This window comes from Carcharhinus amblyrhynchos, chromosome 17 (assembly GCF_965287045.1).
Source record: "Carcharhinus amblyrhynchos chromosome 17, sCarAmb.v2.hapA, whole genome shotgun sequence".
Classification (NCBI taxonomy): domain Eukaryota; kingdom Metazoa; phylum Chordata; class Chondrichthyes; order Carcharhiniformes; family Carcharhinidae; genus Carcharhinus; species Carcharhinus amblyrhynchos.
In genome coordinates this window covers 31,089,329-31,112,269 of record NC_137340.1, presented here as the reverse complement: position 1 = coordinate 31,112,269, position 22,941 = coordinate 31,089,329, and the positions used below count along the sequence as shown (strand labels likewise).

The window sequence follows — 22,941 nt, the reverse complement described above, 5'->3', positions numbered from 1 at the left end:
GGGCTAACCTTCTGCTCACCCATCTCATAGCATTAAAAAGAAGAAAAGAATCAGAGCTGGCCAAGATTATCAAGCATGTGTGTTAACAAAGTTTGATCAAGGCTGTCTAATTAGAAAAGAGGCAAGATTTGTTCAAACAATCAAGGAGCATTTATCCATTCTGTATCTTTGGAAGAAAGACACTCATGATATAGAAAGCAAATTTGGCATCAGAATCCAATCTTACTTCTCCTTTCTGCATTTTCTGGTTTTGTTGAATTTTGTGATATTTCTATTAATGTTTATTTTTGTCATCTCCAGATTCAATTATTCCAATACTTACCTGGCAGGCCTCCTGTCCTTCACCCTCTTAACTTCAATTCATCTCCCTGTACCTACTTTACACCATTCATCACCCTTATCCCTCTGTGGCCTTCTTTGGCCTGTGATTTCCCAACACGTTCTCACCCTTGTGTTTTAAGTCTCTCTGTGAACATGCCTATTGTTTTCTCCTTGAATATTAGAACCCTACTCTTTCTTCGCAAATCTGCTGTTCCTCGGACTGGTTTTTTACTTTCACCCCATCACTACAGGTCATACTTTCAGCTGTCAGGCCCAGGAAAGCCCTCTACTTTTCCACCTCCATCTTCCACTCCCAAAAAACCCAAACCCCTCATTTAAATTCTCCTTCAACATTTATTTATGTTGGGCGTGCAATATAAATGCAAGGTTTCCTCTGAAAACTTCTCATTCAAACGCTGCATTTATACAGCCTTCGTTAGTTTGAGAGCAGTGGCTATAGAACTGACCCTAGCTCGTTTAGTATCTTCTTTATATCATCTGGCTCAGAAATGAGATCTCAGGAGTTGAACGCTACTGCTGTTTGTTAAACATTGAATGTTTTGAGAGATGAGTGGGACCATTTCCAATTTCCAAAATGCCCAGGATATCCAAGCCACTCTCCTCAGCACTTCTCAAACTTGACTTGTCACCCTCTGTTCTCAGATCCAAGTGTGACTGCGGTGACTTTCCACCATTCTGTTCTGAACTCCAGAGATATGCTGGCAGTTTTATATTTTTGTGAAGTGGCTATAAAGTGATGATGTAAATACATCCTAAAACTGTTCAGTGTGTTTGTTTCAATCATTCAATATACTCTATAAAACTTTGGTTTGGTTAATTTTATTTGCTGCTTCTCATTTCTACCCTGGAGTATTGTAAAGTCCTGGCCACATTTAAAGCACCTTCCTCCAACCGCCCACCACCTCCCCCCGCCCCCTTAGTTCCTAATATCAATTTAAATGCCATATAATCACATTCCGTAATCTTAGGTTGTGCTTCACATACGATTTGGATTTGGAATCTTTTTGGGTTAATTTAGTTTTGTTAATATGTTACTTGTTTTGATATATATTAAATACATTATAGCTGCCTTTCTGATAAAATTACCCAGAATGCTAATGTGGTGTTGAGTGTTCAAAATCTAATTTTGTGACCAAGCTGTTGAATGTTCCAAAGCAGTGATGTTCACATCTGCTGAAAGGAATATAGCGTTCATCACTGCCCCCGCAAAAGCTAACATCATCAGTGTCCACAGATCCCTGAATATTGATTTATGAAGACAATCACAAACAGCACTTCAGTTCTTTAGTGTAATGACACAAGTAACCTCTGCTTTAATGTACCCCTGAGGTTAGACTTATTAGTTTCTCAGCTTTATGGAACACATGTACAGGACTATCTGACCGACCTATTCAATATGAGCAGCCTTAAAACTGTTTCTCTGAGCCGCTTGGGAATTGAAAAGCCACACCATCCTTCAATGTTCACCTCTTTTACTTCTCTCTCACACAAGACTAGAATCTTTGACACATAAGCATTGTTTTACTGAGTGTGGTAAGAATAAAAGTACTTGCAGATTTTTAAGAGCTGTTGGAAAATCCTCATGCATAGATCTTTTGAAATGTAGTTACAGTTGTGTTGACAAGTGCAACTGTTCATTTGCACACAATGAGGACTCGCAAACAGCATTGAGACAAATAATTGATGAAGCTGCTTCTCGTGGCTGGAGCCAAGAGTGCAGTGTTGCCAGGAAAATGGGTTCACTAAATAACCACCTGACTTTTGAACTGAAGGATGGCATCTTTGACAGTGCAATAACCCCTCAGAGCTGCATTGCATTTGGTAGATTGGATTATATGTTAAAATTCTGGCATGCTGCAGTCCTTTTAGAAAAGAGAATTAACAAATTCTGAAACAGAAAAATGCTGGAAAATCTCAACAATTCTGACAACATGTGTGGGGAGAGAACAGAGAGAATGTTTCGGGTCTAGATGACCCTGCTCTGAAGGGTCATCTAGACTTGAAACATCAGCTCTACTCTCTCTCTACAGATGCTGTCAGACCTGCTGAGATTTTCCAGCATTTTTCTGTTTTTGTCTTGGATTCCAGCATCTGCAGTATTTTATGTTTATGACAAATTCTGAAGTTGGGAGGACATTCAGACATGTGAAATTGCTATGGAAGCAATATAAGATGATTATGTTTTGTGTCTGTCTCTTGAATTCAAGGTAAAAAAAATGGGTCAGTGAAGAAAGTCACTTGATCTGTTCCAAATTTTGCTTGACAGCAAACCTTAGTTTTCATGAAAATGGGGGGGTTGCCTCGATTAAGAGAGCAAAGTGTGAAATGTTCACTCCAATAAACAAAGGCAAGAGTAGCTAACTGTGGGCAGACTTTTGATCTCCGAGTTTTTGAACAGAAAAAGAGAGAGAGCGGTCCCACAGGAGGACCAAAGGCTGCAGCTTGTGTGGTCAGCAGAGAACGGATGATCTCTGGTTGAAAAGATGTATCGTGTGTCAATCTAAAGTCTCTGGAAGACTTGCCCTTGTCAGGTTGAGAAGAGAAATTACTGGAGTTGGCCTTACTGCTGTGACCAGTTCGGAAATTCTCAAACTGAGAGTAGTGTCTTTTGACAGTTATTCAATCAACATTATGACTCCATGAAATGGGAAGGCATGTGCCCATTGGAAGTTGGGACTGGGTGTGGGCAGTCTCTGATAAAAATGTAACCTGATGTAGAGCATGTGTAGTATACATGAATATGGTCTGGGGTTGTTAGTGATGGTAAAACATTTCTATATTACCTTTTCTATAGTTTAGAGAGTTAGTTGCTTATTAGGTAATGTTTAGTTGATGTTGCTTTTAGTTTTTGTTACTGTAAAAGTCTTAAGGGGTTAATAACAGGGTTTGAATGTAGTTTTGATTTGCTTTATTGTCACACGTACAGTGAAAAGTATTGTTTCTTGTACTCTATTACTGACAAAGCTTACAATTTGTAGAGAAGGAAATGAGAGAGTGCAGAATGTAGTGTTAGCAGGATAACAGAATGTACCTCTTGGAGTAATGTTATGAAAATTAAAAATCTTGATTAAATCTTGAATTAAAACAATATTGTATACAAGAGTGAGATTCTCCACTTGATCACTGAACGTGGAAAGGGCAAAGAATTGGAACTGTATACAGGAACAAGTACTGCCTATGCTGGAAACTGGGCGAAACCAGAAAATGATAGAAACACTCTGCAGGTTAGGTCACATCTTCAGAGTTACTGGGCTGAATTTTCTTGCGAGGGTTGGGAACTCGATGTTGGGACCACTTGAGGCAGTTGTGCAACATCTGACTGAATTTTAGCAGGAGGTGATCAGTCTGTCACCTCCGCCATCACCGTCCACTGAGAGGCAGCAAGCACATTGAGGAGGCGGGAGGCACGTCCAGGGAGGGGGTGGGGGTGCTCAATTACAACCTCAGCAGTGAAATTTCCCTGGCATCTGATATTGACCCAGACTGACTCTTATTCCAAACCCCCCCCCCCCCGCCCCAGCCGCACCCATCCAATTTCAACACTCACTATCTGACAACTCTGCTTCCACAATGACAAACCTTTGAGAAAGCATGAGGTTCTCTTTACTGATTCTGCCTTCATATAAAAGACGGAACGGCTGCTGCTTTTGTCAATGGCTTCCCCCAGTGCTGCTATCTTATCTGCTGTCTGAGGTCTGACACAACCTGGGGCTAATGCGCCTGTGTCAGAATTGCACCTCTGGCAAAATTCTCTGTGTTTAATTGCCTCAATTGCCTGTATGTCACGTCTGGCTATCATCCCTGAGATGTTACCTCCAGGAAAATAGTGTGGAGAAGAACAAGAGGGAAAGTTGGTGTCAGAGTGGAAAGTCGATGAGATTAAATGACAATTAAGCTGAAATAAAAAAACCATTGGTGTTACAGGCTAAAGGCAAAAGCAACGGGCAAGTCAATAAATAAAAGATGGGTCTAGAGGTAATGGAACTGATTCTGCTTTCCCAGTTACAACAACCATTGTCCAAAAATTGTGGTAATGGTTATAATCTGAGAATTTTCAACTCAAATGTTCAATTTGGAAGGTTGCCAAGTGTCTAATCAAAAGACGAGGTTCTGCTCCTTGAGCTTGCATTGAATTTCATTGGAGCAATGTATGTGGTTGAGGGTGGATATGAGGCAAGGAATTAAAATTACAGGTGACCAGAAGCTTGGAATCACACTTGCAGAATAGTTGATTTGATTTATTATTGTCACATGTATGAACATACAGTGAAAAGTATTGTTTCTTGCGCACTATACAGGCAAAGCATGCCATATGTTAGAGAAGAAAAGGAGTGCAAAATGTAGGGTTTAGAGAAAGGTCAATTTAATGTGAGGTAGGTCCATTCAAAAGTTTGGTGGCAGTAAGGAAGAAGTTGTTCTTGAGTTGGTTGGTACATGTCCTCAGATTTTTGTACCTTTTTCCTGATGGAAGAGAGTATGTCCAGGGTGCATGGGGTCCTTGATTATGTTGGCTGCTTTTCTGAGGCAATGGGAAGTATAGACAGTGTCAGTGGATGGGAGGCTGGTTTGAGTGATGGACTGGGCTTCGTTCACGACCCTTTGTAGTTTCTTGCGGTCTTGGGCAGTGCATCACATGCCAAGCTGTGATACAACCAGAAAGAACGCAGTCTATGCTGCTTCTGTAAATGTTGGTGTGAGTCATGATAGAGGTGTTCATCCAATCTTCATTTGGTCTCCTCACTGTATTGGTGAGTACAGCATACTGTATTGAAAGAAGTACAATTAAATTATTGCTTCACCTGGAAGGCACGTTTGAGTCTTTAGACAATGTGAAGAGAGGAGATAAAGGACAAGTGTGCTTGCACAGAAATGTGCTTTGGCAAGGGGAGGGAATACAGGGGACAACAAAAGACTGGAACAGGGTGTTGTGGAATGAACAGTTCCTTTGGAAGTCTTCCAGGGGAGGGAAACATGTTTTTGGTGGTGGCAGCACACTGGAGGTGATGGACATTGAAGACAGAGGCTGGTGAGATGGATGGTAGGTAAAGGAGAACCCTGTTGTCGCCCTAGGAGGGAGGAAGAGGCGAGGGAGGAAGAGGCGAGTGCGGTTGGTGTGGAAAATGGAACAGACATGATTCACTCCCTGTCAATAATATTTTGGGGGAATCTTCGGTTGAGGAGAATGAAGACATATTAGAAGAGTGGCATCATCAGAACAGAAGCAACAGTGATGGAAAAACTGGAATAATAGAAAGGAGTCCTTACAGATGTGGGAGGAAGTGCAGTCACAGGTGTGTGAGGCAGTGTAGTTAAGTTAGTTGTATAATTCAGTGGACTTGCAGTGAATATTGATCAATAGCCTATTCCCAGAAATAGAGACAGATGTTGAGGAATAATAGTGTTGGGTGTGGAGCAGGTGAAGGTGAGCAAAGCGGGATAACACTCCATTTCATTTGGAATACCATTGGATCACTTGGGTACAAAACACAGCTGCATTGCAGGGGAATTAAGACACAGACATGAACCACAAAATGTCAGTCGGAATCCAGATTCAAATTGCTTCCAGACAGTCAGGGCCTGAAATCCTGTGGGCTGGGGGTAGTGGGTTACTGGCAGTTAAACTGAATTCCACACACCAAGCATTGTTAAGACTTCACGCTGTGAGTTGTGGAGAGAGTTGAAAATAACATTGATTGCAGACTGATTACCTAACAGAACGCAGCTTCTGTCAATGTTGGTGTGGGGGAATCCTTGCAAAAAGGAAGAGAATGTGCCATCAACAGAGACAGAGAAACTGGAATAATAGAAAGGAGTCCTGGCTGGTGTTGGTCAAGGTAATTGTGGGATTCAGTGGCTTTATTGTGAATATTGGTCAATAGCCTATTCCCAGGAATGGAGATAGACATTTAGGTGCCACAGGCTATTTTGCTGCTCTAATGGAATAAAGCAGCAAAATTGTACAGCAATCATCCTTCACTCTGTGCCCAGCAGGGTGGCTTCAGCTATGTTGGCAATTGTGTGGATGCCCACCACATAAGCTCATCCCAAGATTTCCGAAGGGGCCAGCGATGTATCCAATGGCCACCCAATTCCCTGTTCCTTGGAACTTTGGGAACCTGATTCTGACATACAACCACCCTAAATCAATCTGTATACCTTAGATCATTATTGCTGCATTTATTTATTTATTTAGGACCATCTAACTCCAGTCACAGAACTTGGTCTTAAGTGATTTCAATAGTAGAGATATAAAGCTGATCTGTGTACGTGCATTTATTGTTACGCTCGAATGAAATTGTATTCAGTCTCTAAATCCAAGATGATCCGGATCTGATTTCTCAGAAACGAATCTCAGGTTTGTAATTTAGATAAACACACTCAGGCTGAAATTGGCTCTGGCCACCAGTGCAGATTGCCACTCTACTCTCACCCAATCTCTTTCACACTCCCCCCACCTCTCAATTTTTTATATATAGGAAAGAAAATAGGCCTGTGTGTAAAACATTTGCTGAGCCTGTGTTGTGTGACTGTCCGAGATGAGATACCTCCACTGTATCTGATTGTCATCTACTACAATTATATAGTGTTGTATATATGACCGTAGAACTGCAAAATATACTATCAGACATCTTTTTGTTCCGTATTGAAATCTGACGGATATGGTGAATTTGGTAAACCTTGCATTGGGAATTGCATTGAATTGATTTATTATTGTCACATGTATGGGGATACAGTGAAAAGTGTTGTTTCTTGCAAGCTATTACAGACAAAACATATCATTTGCCAAGTACACAGGGGAGAAGGAAAGGAGGAGATGCAGAACATAGTTTTGCAATTACAGATAGGGTAAAAAGAAAGATCAGCTTAATTTGTGAAAGGGCCATTCGAAAATCTGACGGCAGCGGGGAAGAAGCTGTTCTTGAGTTGGTTGGAAAGTAGTTTCAGACTTTTTCATGATGGAAAAAGGTAGAAGAGAGAATGCCCAAGATGCATGTTTTCTTGATTCCTTGATTGAAACAGGTGAACAGGGCTTGTATCCCTCAGCCCAGGGCACGGTGGGAGAGTTCAGTTACCTACCCTAGAGACTAAGTGCACACTGCCTGTGTGGAGTTTGCACATTTGCTGAAGGCCCAGGCCTTTCCGATTGGACCGAAGGCGTGGTTCTCCCTGTGTCTGCGTGGGTTTCCTCCCGGTGCTCCGCTTGCTTCCCACAGTCTAAAGATGTGCAGGTGAGGTTGATTGGCCATGCTAAATTTCCCTTTAGTGTCAGAGGAATTAACAAGATAACATGGGGTTATGGGTCTCAGGTTTGGTTGGGATTGATGTCGATGCAGGTTCTATGGGCTGAATGGCTTCCTCCTGCACTGCAGGGATTCTAATATAGAATCCAGTATTAAAAGGTTGTGCCGCGGAATTTGTTTTTTCCTCCACTAGAGTGCACATCTGCCCTCTCCATACCTCCCCATAAATGCCAGGGCTGGTCTGTCAGTAACAGACTGGTTAACTGAGTAACTGTGCTGGTTACATGATGGACTGGATAGAATTAGTAAAATGCATCTCTGATTTTCATGGTCAGATGAGGCTCTTTTCTTCCCATTCTCTTTCTTCGATAGAAATGTTGTAAATAGGATATAATCTCAAACAAGCGAGCAAAATTCTGGCGATGCTAGAAAATGCTGGAATCCCTCAGCAGGTCAGGCAGCGACCAGGGACACAGAAAATCAGGCTTAAGGTTTCAGCTCAACAATGTGGGTTCTGTCATAACCTTTCCAACATTTTCTGTTTCTATTATATTGTATGTTTACACTTACACTGGAAGAGGAGGGGGGATGGAATAGCAGCTAGCATGTGGCAAAAAATCATTTTGAGATCATTTTAATGCTGAACGAAAGTTTGTATGATAACATTCTGCACGGAGTAAGACTTTCATTGACTGCTACTGATTGCTGAGAGATGGGAGGACTGTCTATGGATGCTGATTCTGGGATAAAAGGCAGCTGTTAATATCAGTGGATCACTGCCTCAATGCATGCAGTGCTTGGCTTCAGCACATTAATTCTGCTGCATGTGGATGAACAAGCTACTGCTCGTTTGTGTGTGTGTCAGAATTCTATTGGTATTTTAGTGTATAATTTTCAAACTTTTCCACTGTTAACAGCCCCAAAACAGGAGACAATGGTGCCCAGCCTTTGGAAAGCGATATCAAAAAGAACCTGGATTCTACATCTGGAGAGACCCCAGTAGAACAAACGGATGCATCACAAGAATGCAGAGAAAAGGCAAATCTTCAAATCCTGACTGATCCAAAGGCCCCCTTATTAACCGACAATAAAAATAGCTTGTGGTCTTTACTGGAAGATGCCGTGTTTGAAGGAACTGCCTTGAAAGTGAATAATGCATGCTATGAGACATCATCCCCTGGGGCGGCAGATACTGGTGGCTGCCTGAAAGCCAGTTCCTTACCAGGACAGGCAATCGCTGCAGCAAGTGCAGCTGAGGGAAGGTTCTCCGATCTATTGCACGACGGTGAACAGCTGGACAAAACAGATGAGCAGGGCTCATATCCCTCGCCCCAGGGCACAGTTGGGAGAGTTCAGTTACCTGCCCCCGAGACTAAGTGCAGCCTGACGTTGTTGTCAGAACCAGAATGTAAGGAATCCATCAGCGGGGAAAATCCTGCAGAAAGCACAGATGGCCAAAGCAATCTGTTCATGGTAGAAATTCAAGACCCGGGGTATCTGACACCAGCGAGTGTAGGCAGAAGCACTGAGTGTGCGGCAGTCGCCGGCCACAATGCTGTCAGTCAGGCTCGGCTCAAAGTTGAAAATGAGCAGCTCATTGAAGAGGTGGTCATTGACAAAGGAGAAGAGTGTGTCTTACCAAAGGTCAGCCTTAGAGGAACAGAGGGCTCTACTTCAGTGTCTGAGTGTACGCTAAATTCTGAAGGAGCAGCATCAGATGGGAATGAGTTGACTTTGAGTTGTCATATTGATCACGAAAAAACATCTACCAGTGAAGAGAATGAGGACAGTTTTCTGACAGGCACAGAAAATCAAATAAACCCTGACACCATGGAGTTACTGTCCTCCTGTACATCAGAGCTTGATCCTGCTGCACTGAATGTCACACTCTTAGCAGGCAATGAAGAACAACAGAAAACATACACTAAAGAGCAGGAAAGTACCTCCACAGAGAGTGTCTGCAACCTTGTAACTGAGACGGAGAGTATTCCAGAAACTGTCAACTCGTCCTCAATCCAGCAGAACTCCAGTCCTGGGAGAGCGGAAGAAAAGTTAATGGGTCTCAGCTGCGATTGTGAACGGGGTCAAATTTACAATCCGGAATCAAAAACTAATGCCTGTGAAGGAGATTTGGGCAGTCATCAATTGCACAAGCAAACTATCGTGTTTCCAATCGATCCTCAAAAGATGGATGGATTGGAGTTAAAAGGGACAGGATTTGTTTTTGATGGTGAACAGCAGAGAAGTAGCAGTGAATCAAAGGAAAAGGTTTGTGAAGACAGTGCGTGGACTCTTCAAGGAAGCATTCATTTAGCACCGAGTTATGGGAATACTTACTCAGAGAATGCACCAAATGAGCCACTGGATGGCTGCTGTAATCACAACCAGCAAACACTAGACCGTGAGAAGCAAGCAAACGTTTCAGAAGAAAAAATACCCACTGTGCAGAGTGACACAGACATCTGTCCTTTTCCAGTAACTTCTGAACTGCCACTTTATCAGGGCTTGGACTTGAGGCAAATGAAAGAAATGTTAGGTGGTTTCCAAAATGACCAGCAACTCTTCGACACTGAAAAACAAGAGAGCAGATCTGAGAGAAATGGGCACAGCCTTCAGACTGGTGGAGAAAATGGACAAGATGGCATGAGGCTGCCTCTGAGCTCTCAGGATCCTGAATCAACGGAAATGAAAGGAGAACTAAATTTAAATTTGGCTAGCGAACGACATGAAGACACCAGTGAGATGAAAGCTGAGGTTTGTGCAAAGGGGTTGTCGGAGGAGGTGTTGTCCAACTTGCAGACGAACCTGAGCTTAGAGAACATGACGTTGCTAGGCACATTTGAGTTGACCCCAAGTTCAGAGCCTCCTCACACAGTGAGTGTCAATGAGATATTGGTCCCCACTCCTGAGCAGGCAGGTAACAGTGAAGAAAAAGAAATCCGTAGTGAAGAAAATGTGTATTGTCTACACACAGCATATCTGGAATTACCAGTGAACTCCCAGGTTTCTGATATTGTTGGATCAAAAGAGACATTGTTCTCTGTCACTAATGAACAGCAAGTGCACAACAGCAAGAAGGACGAGGAAACCTCTGAAACAAACCAGTGTGCCTTGCAGACGAGGTTAGAAAGCTCCACATTCTCAGAGAGAAGGGAGATATCGCTTAATTGTCAAAACTCCGATTTGAAAGAAGCAACAGGAGAGAAACTATCAGATTTCAGCCACTTCACTGGACAAACATCGGCATGTACTGGAGAAACACTCTGTCAAGAAGATCTGAGCAATAATCAGATGATAGAAAGTATGATAATCCCAGCAGCCATGCAGCTGCCAGCTGGCTCAGACTTTCCCGGTGCAGCTGAAGTGAAAGAATCGTTTCTGTCTGTTAGTAATGAAGAGACATGCAGCAGTGAAAAGCAGGAGAAAGTGTCTGAAGAAAGTACGTGCAGCCTTCCAGCTCCGATGGAAAGGACTTTTCTCACTGAAACGGTGGACTTGCCACTTTCTCCTCAGAACGTGGACTCGACGGTCACAGGAAATGGACTGGAGCATTTGAACCATGGCAGTGAACGTCAGGCTACACTGGGAGAAACAGAAGGAAGTGCCACAAGAGAAGCGTGCAGCTTTCAGGCTGATTGTCAAGATTCGATTTCCGAAAGAGCAGAATCATCACTGGCCCCTCGATGTACTGCTGACACAGAAATGAAAGAAGCATTGCTGGCCGTCAGTGCTGAACAGCCACGGACATTCGTCAGCAAAGAACAGCAAAAGGGTTATGAGGGGGTTGTAGGTAGTCTTCAGAAAGGTCTCGGAGATACCGTACTGTCAACAAGCACAGCATTAGTACTGAATCCTCAGTGCCCGACAACCAGAGAAGCAATATCCGAGGAATTTTCTCATGAGCGACAGCAGATGTGTGAGAGTGAGTATACAGAAGGCCCCAGTGAAAAGGATTCAGGCATCCCTCAGACATGTGCAAGAAATATTACAATTCCAGAGGTCTCTAAATTACCACTGAACGTGCAGAATTCTGACACTGTGGAACACAGAGAGTTATTATTCATGGGATTTAGCAATGAACAGCAGCAAGTAGATATTGGGATAGCCAAAGGAAAAGACATTGAAGAAAATGTTCAGGACTTTCAGACAGACCTTGCAAAGGCTATTGCCACAAGCACAGATTTGCCACCCAGCCCTGAGATTCCAAGCGTTGCTGGGTTCAGCCACAGGGAAGTGCATGTGTGTGACAGAGAACCGCAAGAAACGGTGGCTGATGACAATATTTACAGCTTCCCAATTGATACAGAAACTGGTCTCTTCCAATTATCTCAGAACATTAGTTCAGTAGCTACAGGAAATGACCAGTTGCCATTGGGCTGCGATAGTGAACAGGAAGCAGCAGTTGGGGAAATAGCAGAAAGTCTCTCGAAAGAAGAAAACGTGGACAGCTTTCAGAGTGATCAAGAGGAGACGATCTCAGGAAGTGTGCAATTACTGCCAGTCTCTCAGCTGACAGCTGGCATTGGAATGAAAGATGCGTCTCTGACCTTCAGTGACGAACAGCAACAAACATCCATCAGTGAAGAAGAGCAAAAGAATGATGACGGGGTGATCTGCAGTCTCCAGCAAGTTCTTGAACTTACTGTACAGCCAACAAGCACAGAAATAGCACCAAATCCTCAGGATTGTACAACAAAAGAAAACATATCAGAGGACTTTGAGCAGCTGCATATAGGTGACACTGAATTCGAGCATGGGTTTCCTGAGCTGAATTTAGAAATGTCTTTGATACCTGTGGAAAACGTTCTACCTCCAGAAGCAATTAAATTGTCAATCGATGTGGGGAATCCTAAGGTAGACAAACCAGATGATGTGTCACTGGGGGCCAGTAGACAACAGGAGGGCTGCGAGATTAAAGAACATGTGTTAGAAGAAAATGAGCAAAACCTTTGGACTGGAAACACTTTAACCCCAGAAGTGCCAAAGCCAGCAGAGAGCTGTCAGGATTCTGACACTACAAAGCTAATAATTGGATTCAATGGTGAACATCAGCAAGTAGATGACCAGATGAAACCAGGAGTGACTGAAGAAAATCTGTGCTTCTGTCACACTGCCACTGGAAGCATGGAAAACATTTTGATCCCAAAAGCCCCTCCGGATCCTGGAACAAGTGGAATAAATGAGAAGCTTTTGGGCTTTATTGATGGAGAAGAACAACAAATACCTGCAGGAGGAGTGGAAGACAACTACCTTGGAGAAAATGAATGTTCCCTTCCACAAGGTGAACAAAATATTCCACATCCCAGAACCGCAGAGTATACTTCCCAGTCTGCGACTCCTGACATATTGGAGGAGAGATTATATTTAGGTTGTGATGTGGAACCTCAGCAGATAAATGGGAATGCAATAAAAGTGGATACTTCTGCTGAAAGCATGAACAGCCTTCAGGTAGGTATGGAAACCATCCTTCCAGAATCCATCACATTGACACTGAGTCCTCCCATTCCTCAGCCACTTGAAGATAAAGCATTGGTGTTTAATAAGGAGCAACATGTCTATAGTAGTCCAACAGAAGAAAACATCTTGGAGGACAATGTGTGCAGTCTTATGGCAGTTGTTGAAAATGTAACTCCACTGAATAACTGTATGGAATTATCAACTGGTTCGGAGAATCACCACATAGAAGAGGCAAATGAAAACCCACTGTGGTTCAGCTGTGAAAATGATGAGCAAAAAAAGCCAAGTGATGGACTGAAACAGAATATCTGTGAAAGTGAACACGGCTTTCAACCAGATAGAGCAAGTGTCTTTCCTGAAGAACTGATTCCTGCCGCAGTGACCCACAGTCAGTCAGAAGTGCAAGAAGTGTTACCCTGTTTTATTCATGAACAACAACAATTAGTTAGCAATGAGGCAAAAGAAAATGTTTGTGAAGAAATCATCTGTAGCCTTCAGGTCTCCGAGGTTGTTGGACTGGCACCTGACTTGCACAGTCCTGACACATCAAATGAAAGTTCACTAGCAGTTGTTGGTGAACATCCACAAACAAGTCTCAGTATAACGAAAGGCAAAGTTGTTGAAGAGAATGTGTGGAGCCTTCAGACAGGGTCAGAGCCTGTACTTGCAGAAACCATGGAATTGATGGCTAACCTTCAGAATTATGATGGAAACAAAGAAAAAGAGACCCAACAAAGCTTCTGTGGGGATTTAAAACAAGAGCTCATGCCCAACAATGAATCAAAAGCAAACCTTCCTGAAGGAAGTGCGCAGATATCAAAAACGAGTCCAGAAGACATAAGGTTGTTGGTGGAAAAGGAACTGACAGCTTGCACACAGGACACCACCTCCCTGATGGAGAACATAATGGGTTTCAGTGATGGACAACAAATGGAAAGGATGGGCAGCCTCCAAGGTGACCGTGCGGGTAACTTGTTTCCAGAAACCACAAAATTGACACCTGGTATCTGTATTGAGATTGCCGATGCAAAAGATGTGGAGAAGATAACAGTTTTTAGTAATGAACAGGAGCAGATGTGCAACAGTGTAAATAAAAAGGAGGAAGAAGCAGTTTCTTTCTTAGAGAATGCTGTGGAAAATATTAACATCTCTGGAAATATGAAAATGGCACCAAGATCTCAGGATTCTACCAGCTCTGAACTAATGGCTTTCAGTAATGAGCAAGAGCAGATATGTAACAGCGGGATGAAAACAGAAATGTGTAAGGCAGATAATTCTGTAGATAATTTATGTACAGATACCACCATGATATTATCATTCGGTCCTTTAGATGATGATGACACCATGGAGTTGAGGGAGAAACCTTCACATGTTGGTTGGAACCTTGAACAGCAAAATTGGGACACTGAAGCACAAGACAGCATCACAGAAAATAATACATTTCAATCAAAGACTGATTCAGAAATCACTACACCCTCAGAAGCCGCACAATTAGAATCCAACTTGCAGATTCTAGAGTTGGAGAATGGACAAGATTATTTATTGGCTTCCCATATTGATAATGACAAGAGTCAAAGCTCCAATGGAGAACCAGAAGGAAAAGACTTTGAAGAAGATGTGAAATGCCTTGTGATTGGTGCAGAGGATATAACCCCAGAAGCCATTAAATGGACACCCATGTCTCAGGCCCCTGAAGAAGTAGAGCCAAAGGGGATGTCATTGGACTTAGAGAATGAACAGCAGCAAACCTACAACACTGAAAGCAAAGAGACGACCAGCATTCGAGCTAGCAGTGAGAATGCTCCAGCCCAGGAGCCTGGGGATCTGTTATCCGGATCCCAGAAATCTGATACTGAGAAAGAGGGAGATAAATTATTGGATTTCAGCCATGACACTGAACAACAGACGTGCAACAGTGAAACAGAAACAAGCATCTTCAAAGAAAAAGCATGCATTGATAAGATGGGTATAGAAACCTCTGTTCTGCCAGAACGTGTGAAACTGTTGTCTAGCCTTGATATTGCGACTGCACTACAAGAGACCACAAATAGTATTCTCAGCAAAACTCAGCAGCTATCTATGAATGAAACTGAAAACGTGCATAGCCTTGACACTTTAATCGCAGAATCCAGTGAGCTCTCTTGTGGCCCCTTGCATTCTGACACAACAGTGAAAGAGTATATTTTAAGGCAAAGATATGACAGTGAGAAACAACAGAGCCCAAACTTAAATGGAAAAGGAAGCATTTGTGTGAATAGCGTTGGGAACGGGGAAAAAAGCATGAGTTTTGGAATTGATCCTGAAATAGAGTTTCCTCTTTGCACTCTGTCTGTCCCTGAAGCTGTGGAAGTAAACCAGCTAATGGCTCCAACCTCCGACAGTGAGCAAGAGCAGACATATGACAATCTAATTCCACACAGTACCTGCGGGGAGAAATTAAGTCTGGAGATGGATTGTGCTTTAGGAAGTGGAAACGTCCCAGAGGAAATGGAGAAAGACTTCCTCTCAGCAGGAGGCATGGACTATAAAAATCATGCTGCACCTCAGGAAACTGAGCTTAGCCAAGCCACGACCGAGGAAGGCAAGGAACCCAGTGATACATCTGAACATTTGTCCTTTCTGCACGTCGGAGATGCAGCAGAAAGCTGCTTAAGAATTGGTGCCAAAGAACAGGAAGGCATTATGGGTGTTTTGCCAACAGGGAATTGTACTGGAATAGATCAAAATTCCATTGCAAAACAGTCCTCCATGTCTGATAATGAAGTTGGAAATGAGTTTTCGGTTGCAATTGAACAACCAACCAAAGCAGGATGCAGTTCCCCCAGCACATTAACAGATGTAACCCAGGAGGTGGTTCAGCCTACTACATGTGAAAACATTTTAAGTTATTCTGACTTCGGAGGACTTGACAAAGAATTAAATACTGAAAGGTACATCGGTCTTACTTTCACATAAATATATTTATATTGCCATTAAATAGTTGCAGTAAGAGCATGGACATCCAATTTTCTAACTCTTTTTCCTGCTCTCTATTGACTGTAGTCCTTTTCCTGAACCTGCCTCATCTTCACCTTCTGTGCATGGAGAGGATGCTCTGGATGTAATTTATGCTGTAACGACAGCTGCGCTGGATAAAGACAGCTTGGCCACAAGGTAGAAAAAGGCAGTAATAGTTGGACAAACCGGCATCACACCTAAATTACATGAATCTTGTTATATCATTAGAGTCATAGATGTTTGCAACAAAATCCTTTAGCCTACTGTATCCATACCTGCTCTTGGCTGGAAGAATCCAATCCGTACTCCATTGCCCAGCTCCCTCCCTGTTTCATTCTTTCCGTTCACGTGTATTTGTTTTTCTTACGAATGGTTCCCTACTTCAACTGTTACCTGTGGCACAATGTTCCATATGCGAGCAAACATCAAGACATTTCTCTTAGCCTTGCTCTTCACTCAATTACGAACAGTGTTAAATCAGTAAGTCCTCATTGAATTAGTGTCATTCTTAACCAGAGAGAGGAAGCAGTTAGGTCTGATTATTTTCTTAAACCAAAGTCTTTATTAATTTTGTTGGAGCATACAGAAAATATGTCCAACAGGTTTATTTGGTATATCATGAGCTTTCAGAACATTGCTCCTTCATCAGGTGAGCGCTCTAAAAACTCGTGATTGCAAATAAACCTGTTGGATTTAAGCTGATGTTGTGAGACTTCTAACAGAATTGATGGAACAAGGTTTATTCTTCTCTTTTTGCATATACAAACACTTCATTTATTTGTTTCTGCATTCATTTAAAATTTGGTATTTTATCATATGTAGTGAATCCTCGGTGTTTATATCTTGCTTAAAAGCTTTTTGCATCAGTCACTTTTATTAATTGATATTAACGAATACAATTATAATATATAATATTATATAAACATACAAACGAATGGTCTGGTTGGACCAATGAGCAGCACAGGCTTGGAGGGCTGAAGGGCCTGTTTCCTGTGCTGTACTATTCTATGTACTTTGATGTGTTCTACTGATTATGGACTTATAAATGGTCCATTAACCAATTCCTTCTCCATTCTTCCTTCAAGCTGCCCTCCTTTTTTTTTGAGTCAGTCACATGATTTTCCAAAGTATTTCTTCTCTTGCATCTCACTATGCAGTTGTAGTTTTCTGAACCTACACTTGGTATAGAGCTCACACGGGGACGTTGTGAATCTGGTGACCAGGTGATTTAGGTCTGACAGAGTAAGTGACTCCAGGCTCGCTGCCAAGTATCAAAATGTCTCTCAGACCAGCCTGCCTGAGACTCACCAAAAAAAAAGCATGATTTTTCAGCCTGGGAACGGAGTAGGCCACCTCCTCTGACTACGTAAATGACCTATCCTGATTTGAGGCAGGATCTATGTAGTTGGTTACAGGTTGGCAGAGGTCCAGTTTCTGTCCTAGATTCGCTGGCAAAATAGCTACTAAGATTTCACGGTTCTTATTTGTAGTGTCAAATCCTTAGTTTAGATATAAAGCAAAATACCAAATGTAAAGATTTACCAGAAATACTGAGATATTTCATTGATCCTGGTCTCCTTTTGCTGTGTTATTAATCGATATTTACTCACAAGTCGATACTTTTCAGACACCTTTTAAACATGATTGAAATATTCTGTTGTACTGGCTACTGTTTTGCTCCTCTCCTTGTCATCTCACCGACCTCTTAGCTTATCTCAGCCTCTGAACTTGGAAACAACCAGCTTTTTAAATTTTTTTTAAGGTTGTTCAACTACAGTCTGGCTTTCCATCACATTCTGCAGTCTTTTACCATTTAGGCAATATTCTGCCTTTCTATTCTTCCTCCTTTACGTTTTTCCACATTGTACTGCATCTTCCATTTTTTTTGTCCACTTGTTTAACCTAAGAATATCCCTTTGCTGATTCTTTTGGGAGAATTTTGTCATCAGCATATCATTCCTGACAATATATCCAGAGCTGTGTGCCATTTCCATTCCCTTCTCCCATTCCCCCACACAATTATCATTAAAAGTGAGAGTCAGTGGTGTACATGGGAACCACATGTATTCGGCGGCAGGGGAAGCTTTTTAATTGGTGAAACCCACCATCAGTTGAAAATGCTTCCACTATTGCCTGGCACAGTGGTTACCACTGCTGCCTCACAGTGCCAAGGACTGAGTTTGATTCCCTGCTTGGGTCACTGACTGTGTGGAGTTTGCACATTCTCCCTGTGCCTGCGTGGGTTTCCTCTGGGTGCTCCGGTTTCCTCCCACAGTCCACAGATGTGTGGGTTAGGTGGATTGGCCATGTTAACTTGCCCCTTAGTGTCAACGTTTCTGTTCAAGGTTCAGGATTCTTTTACCTTGAAATTAAATCATTTGAATATTTAACGTCTAACTGCTTAATATATTCACTTGAAGTTTTTCTGTTGTATTTTTAAAGGAGACAAAAATTTGTGTTTGGGCTTCTGGTAAAGTTATGGACTGAAGTTTTTTAGGAACAGATTAAGCATTTGTACACTAATACTTATAGTTTCAAGATAGCCAACATTTCAGAGCAAAATAGTTGTTTTTTGAAAGTCCAACGAGAATTGTATTTTATTTCTGAATTTCAAATAGAATCATAGAATCCCGACAGTGCGGAGACCATCTGGCCCATTGAGTTTCTGCCAACTCTCTGAAAGAGCATCCCATCAGGACCTCCCGTCTGCCCTGTATTCCTGTGCATTTCCCATGGCTAATCCACCTAACCTTCTCATCTTTGAACACTTAAGGGGCAATTTAGCATGGCTAATCCCATATCTTTGAACACTAAGGAGTAATTTAGCATGGCTAATCCACCTAACCTGCACGTTTTTGGACTGTGGGAGGAAACCGGAGCATCCGGAAGAAATCCATGCAGATACAGGGAGAATGTGCAAACTCCACACAGTCACCCAAAGCCAGAATTGAATGAACTCGGGTCCCTGGCGCTGAGGCAGCTGTGCTAACCTCGTTTTATTGTTCTGAGTTTGTTTTTTTTTAAATTTCAGAAGGTATTGAGATTGAAAGAAGAAAGCCATTTACAAATTGTCAGTACCACAATGCTGAATTAAATCAAAATTGTTTGGGCACATTTAGACCATAGTAAAAGACTTTAACTAAGAGGGTGAAAGGTACAAACATATAGAACAAATGCTGTGGCTGTAATTTGAGAGCCTTACATCAGACAGCAAATGCAAGCTTTTCATTCGAATCTTCAGCTGTGAATTGTAAATTGAAATGGGTGGGCCGAATTGTATGAATACGACACATGGAGTTGTATCCAACTGCCCCGCCCCACCCCTCTCCTCCACCCTGCCCAGCAGTTTCAGATGTCTGAAATGCACTTGTTGGTTGTCAGTCAGATGCTGACCTTTCATGACAATGCAACAGGGAGGAGCCTCTGAAGGAAGGCTACAGTTTTATAACCAGTGGTCCTTTTGTGCGAGTCACTCTTTCAATACACTTCATTCAAGAAGTGTGGCTTCAAATGAGGACTCCACAGACTGTTAATTGGCTGGCTATAAGTGTTCCTCTCTGTCATTTATAGCTGCATTCACAGATTATTATTGTATTGGCTGTTGGAATTCATTGCAGTTTGTGGGCAACATACTGTGAGACCCACTGCATCCCAACTATGTGTCCACTGTGAAAAGACTTTAACTTCAAAAACAACATATCTGGCTTGCTTGTGCTTAGGTAAGTAGAATAAGATTTTCTCCATGTCTATATTTAATGGTTAAACTGGTAAAACACAATTGCAGCATGATGCATATATTAAAAAAAGACTTGTATACTTCAGCCCATTTCAGTAAGTTAGTCCCAGTGGTGCAATGTGGCAGATCAGCCTCGCTGTTCAGTTAAGCATGAAATAGTAACTGCAGACAGAATTAGATCTTGCATACATTTCATGGAAATTCAAAGATTGGTCACTTCAGGTTGCCTGGGTCAATAAACCTGCAATGAAGATATACCGGAACGGCAGACTCTTTAGAGACACAGTACAATGTGCTTTTCTTTTACTCTGTGAGGAGTTTAGCCTTTATTGGTGATAGTAACATGAGCAATAGACTTGTAAATTCTGCAGCCCTTACGTCAGCCTGAAAGTTGGAGACCTATCTGATTGTACATGAGGGAAAAAGTGCAGTATTTATGTAAACATTCCTACAGGGAGGCAGACTTGAGTGTTGGTGGCACAGCGGGATGTTTGGAATAGAACAACAAAACCAGCAAAGATTAATTTTGTTTATGTTTCGTGTTTTCTGAATGAACAGGAAACGACCGCAGAGTTTAATTGAAAGATTAGTGGGAGTTTTGGAAGTCTAACCTCCCCCCCCCCCCCCCCCCCCCACCCCCGCCATTGTTCTTACCTTAACAGTTAAAGTGCTGCGTGACTGAAAGATTTTAGAAGTGAAATTCCTTGTCTCCTAGATATAGAAGAATTCAAACAAATTAATGAAAGTTGCTTTCATATATTTCCGATGCACTGTAGTCCCTAGGTGTGAGTGGTGTTTACTGTAAAATAGAAGTTAAGGATAATCTGTATCAATCAATATATCTGACATGGAGTATTTAATGCTAAAAATATTAATGATATAATTAACATTTAACAACTTTGCATTTAGATGTAGTTTACATTTAAATAGCATCTAAGACATCCAAATATGCTTCAGTCAGTAAAGCAGTTTTGAAGTGCAGTCTCTTGTTTAGGGAAATGGAATATTCAATTTGCGCATAACATGTTTTTACATACAGGGTAAGTAAAATGACCAGATAATCCATTAGTGATTAAAAGTAGACTGTATACCCCTTAAACTGAAAACATTGGGCAGTAGTTAGACATGAAATTTTATTTTCTTCCAAAACACTGACCGCTGAGAGCATTTTGAACTTATTGCAGTCATTTTATTTCAGGCAAGTACCATTGTTGGTTAACACTCCTGTCAATGATCTGTGTTGGTCTTAGGCAGCCTGAACTCTTTCTGTCTGACAGCATCATAGGCACAAAGGCTAATGTTCTGAATGTACATGCCTAGCAAATTGTCCATCTGCAAAAGATGCAAAATAGAAATTACAGATCAATGCACCATTGCTTTCCATTACTAATTTTTATGGATTTTATGTACAGAATAACTGATGGTCCCCTTGGCCCCAAATACATTGTGTTTATTCCTGGGCCAGTATGCTTGGGTTAGTATTTATAAAGTACCATAACCCAAGCCTGATGTGAAGAAGGTTTATTGTCCATCTTCTGGGGCAGTTCAAGCGGCTCATAGTATCCCTTGGTTTGAAGATGGCGTCCATGTAAGATTGAGTTTCTGTCTTGGTACATGTGTATTGATGTAATTAAATGGGCCGATCCTCTACCCAGCGGTACGGGGGAAGGATGTCCCACAAAGTAGTGGGATCCAGGTTACAGAATCTGCTTCCTTTCCTTTCCACTGCTGTGCCTCAACTTTAAGATGTTGTGAATCAAAGTGTGATGCAGCCTGATGGACAAGTTGTCACCATGTTGAATGGGAGGAGCTTGCTACAAACCAATCATTACTGTCAGTGCTATTGTGCTTCAAGGAGATTTCAGAGTGCCTTTGAAGCGTTATCTTTGTCCTTCCCTGGAACTTTGGTCATTTGAATATTGAGAAAACTGAACTTGAGCAGTTAAGAAGCTTTTTGGTCACCTAGATAAATCATAATTTATCATAATCGATTGTAGTTAATTTTGCAGGAGTTTTGGCTGAAATGTTTGCAGAGCTGGCTTCAGGAACACTATCATTTCTTTGTGAGTGCTCCCATTGAATCTGGAGGATGTGGTAGAGGCATTGTTGATGGGATTTTTCTCTTGCCCTTGAGTGTTGCTGATAAATGGTCCAGGCCTCACTTCAGTACAGGAGTGTGATGACAGCGACTGCTGTGTGTGGTTAAACTGTTGCTGACTTAGAGATTTTTGTTGTCAAATGCTCCTTGCTGTAGTTTGTAAAAGGTTGAGCTGGTGCAGCTGATCCGGTGTTGGATCCCCTGGTCAATGGTGGCCTTTTCAGAGAGCAGGCTGCAAAGGTATGGATAGTGTTCAGACTCCAGAATATATAACAGGTGGAACATGGCTGACCATTTTTGGTTGATTTGAGTTTGTTTTCTGAATAATGGAGGACAGGCCGAGTTTCTCGCATTTAGAGTTGAAGAGATGGAAAGTGGCTTCCAAATCTGTTGCAGTGTGGGCATTGACACTGCAGTCATCTGCAAACTATAGATCATGTGTACAGAGCAAAGGCCCACCAGCATTGAAGACTTCAACTGGAATACCATGCAGGCTTTGATATTTTTCATGTATTTCATTGCTTGTTGCAAGTTTCCCATCGATGATGGTTCATCCATGGATTTTAGCCTGGAGAATCTCGGCTGCTATTTTGGACTCAAGTTGAGGAACTGTTGAAAATGCCCTTTCCGGTGTTAGGGAATGGAAATGTCATCCTTAAGAAGAGAAACTCAATCAAGTGAGCAAAGGGGATTTTGTCCATTTGACCAAGGTCTATAGATGGCCCTGGTTGCTTCAAAAAAGCTTTGCATGTCATAATGATCAACCAACCTTGTTGGATCTCTCTGTTCCCAATAACACGTTGATCTTTGGGTGTCAACTTTCAGTTGTTGGAATTGTTGAATTTGTTCTAGCATTCAATGGGATCCGAAATAATCTTCAACTCCACTTTCCTGCCTTATCCCAATAACTCTTGATTCCCTCACATTTAAACTCTGTCTGTCACCTGAGTTGGGACAGATGTCTTTGGACAGCAGCACCTGTGACTGAGCAGTCCTCTTCAGGATACCCAAATGGGAAGGGCTAGAAAAGATGCCCTAAAAAAATAGGCTGAACCCTTTCTCCTGGCCAG

General features: G+C 42.1%; 1 protein-coding gene across 13 annotated transcripts in view; it reads left to right on the top strand.

Moving 5' to 3' along the window:
* The window catches only part of LOC145354415 (uncharacterized), a 266,934-nt gene that overhangs the window by 69,542 nt on the left and 174,451 nt on the right, over positions 1–22,941 (top strand). For all 13 annotated transcript variants that reach the window (XM_080205707.1, XM_080205705.1, XM_080205706.1 and 10 more), the window contains 2 exons: positions 8,501–15,970; positions 16,083–16,193. In XM_080205707.1, coding sequence (XP_080061833.1) covers positions 8,501–15,970; positions 16,083–16,193 — 7,581 coding nt within the window. The remainder of the gene's footprint in view (positions 1–8,500; positions 15,971–16,082; positions 16,194–22,941) is intronic.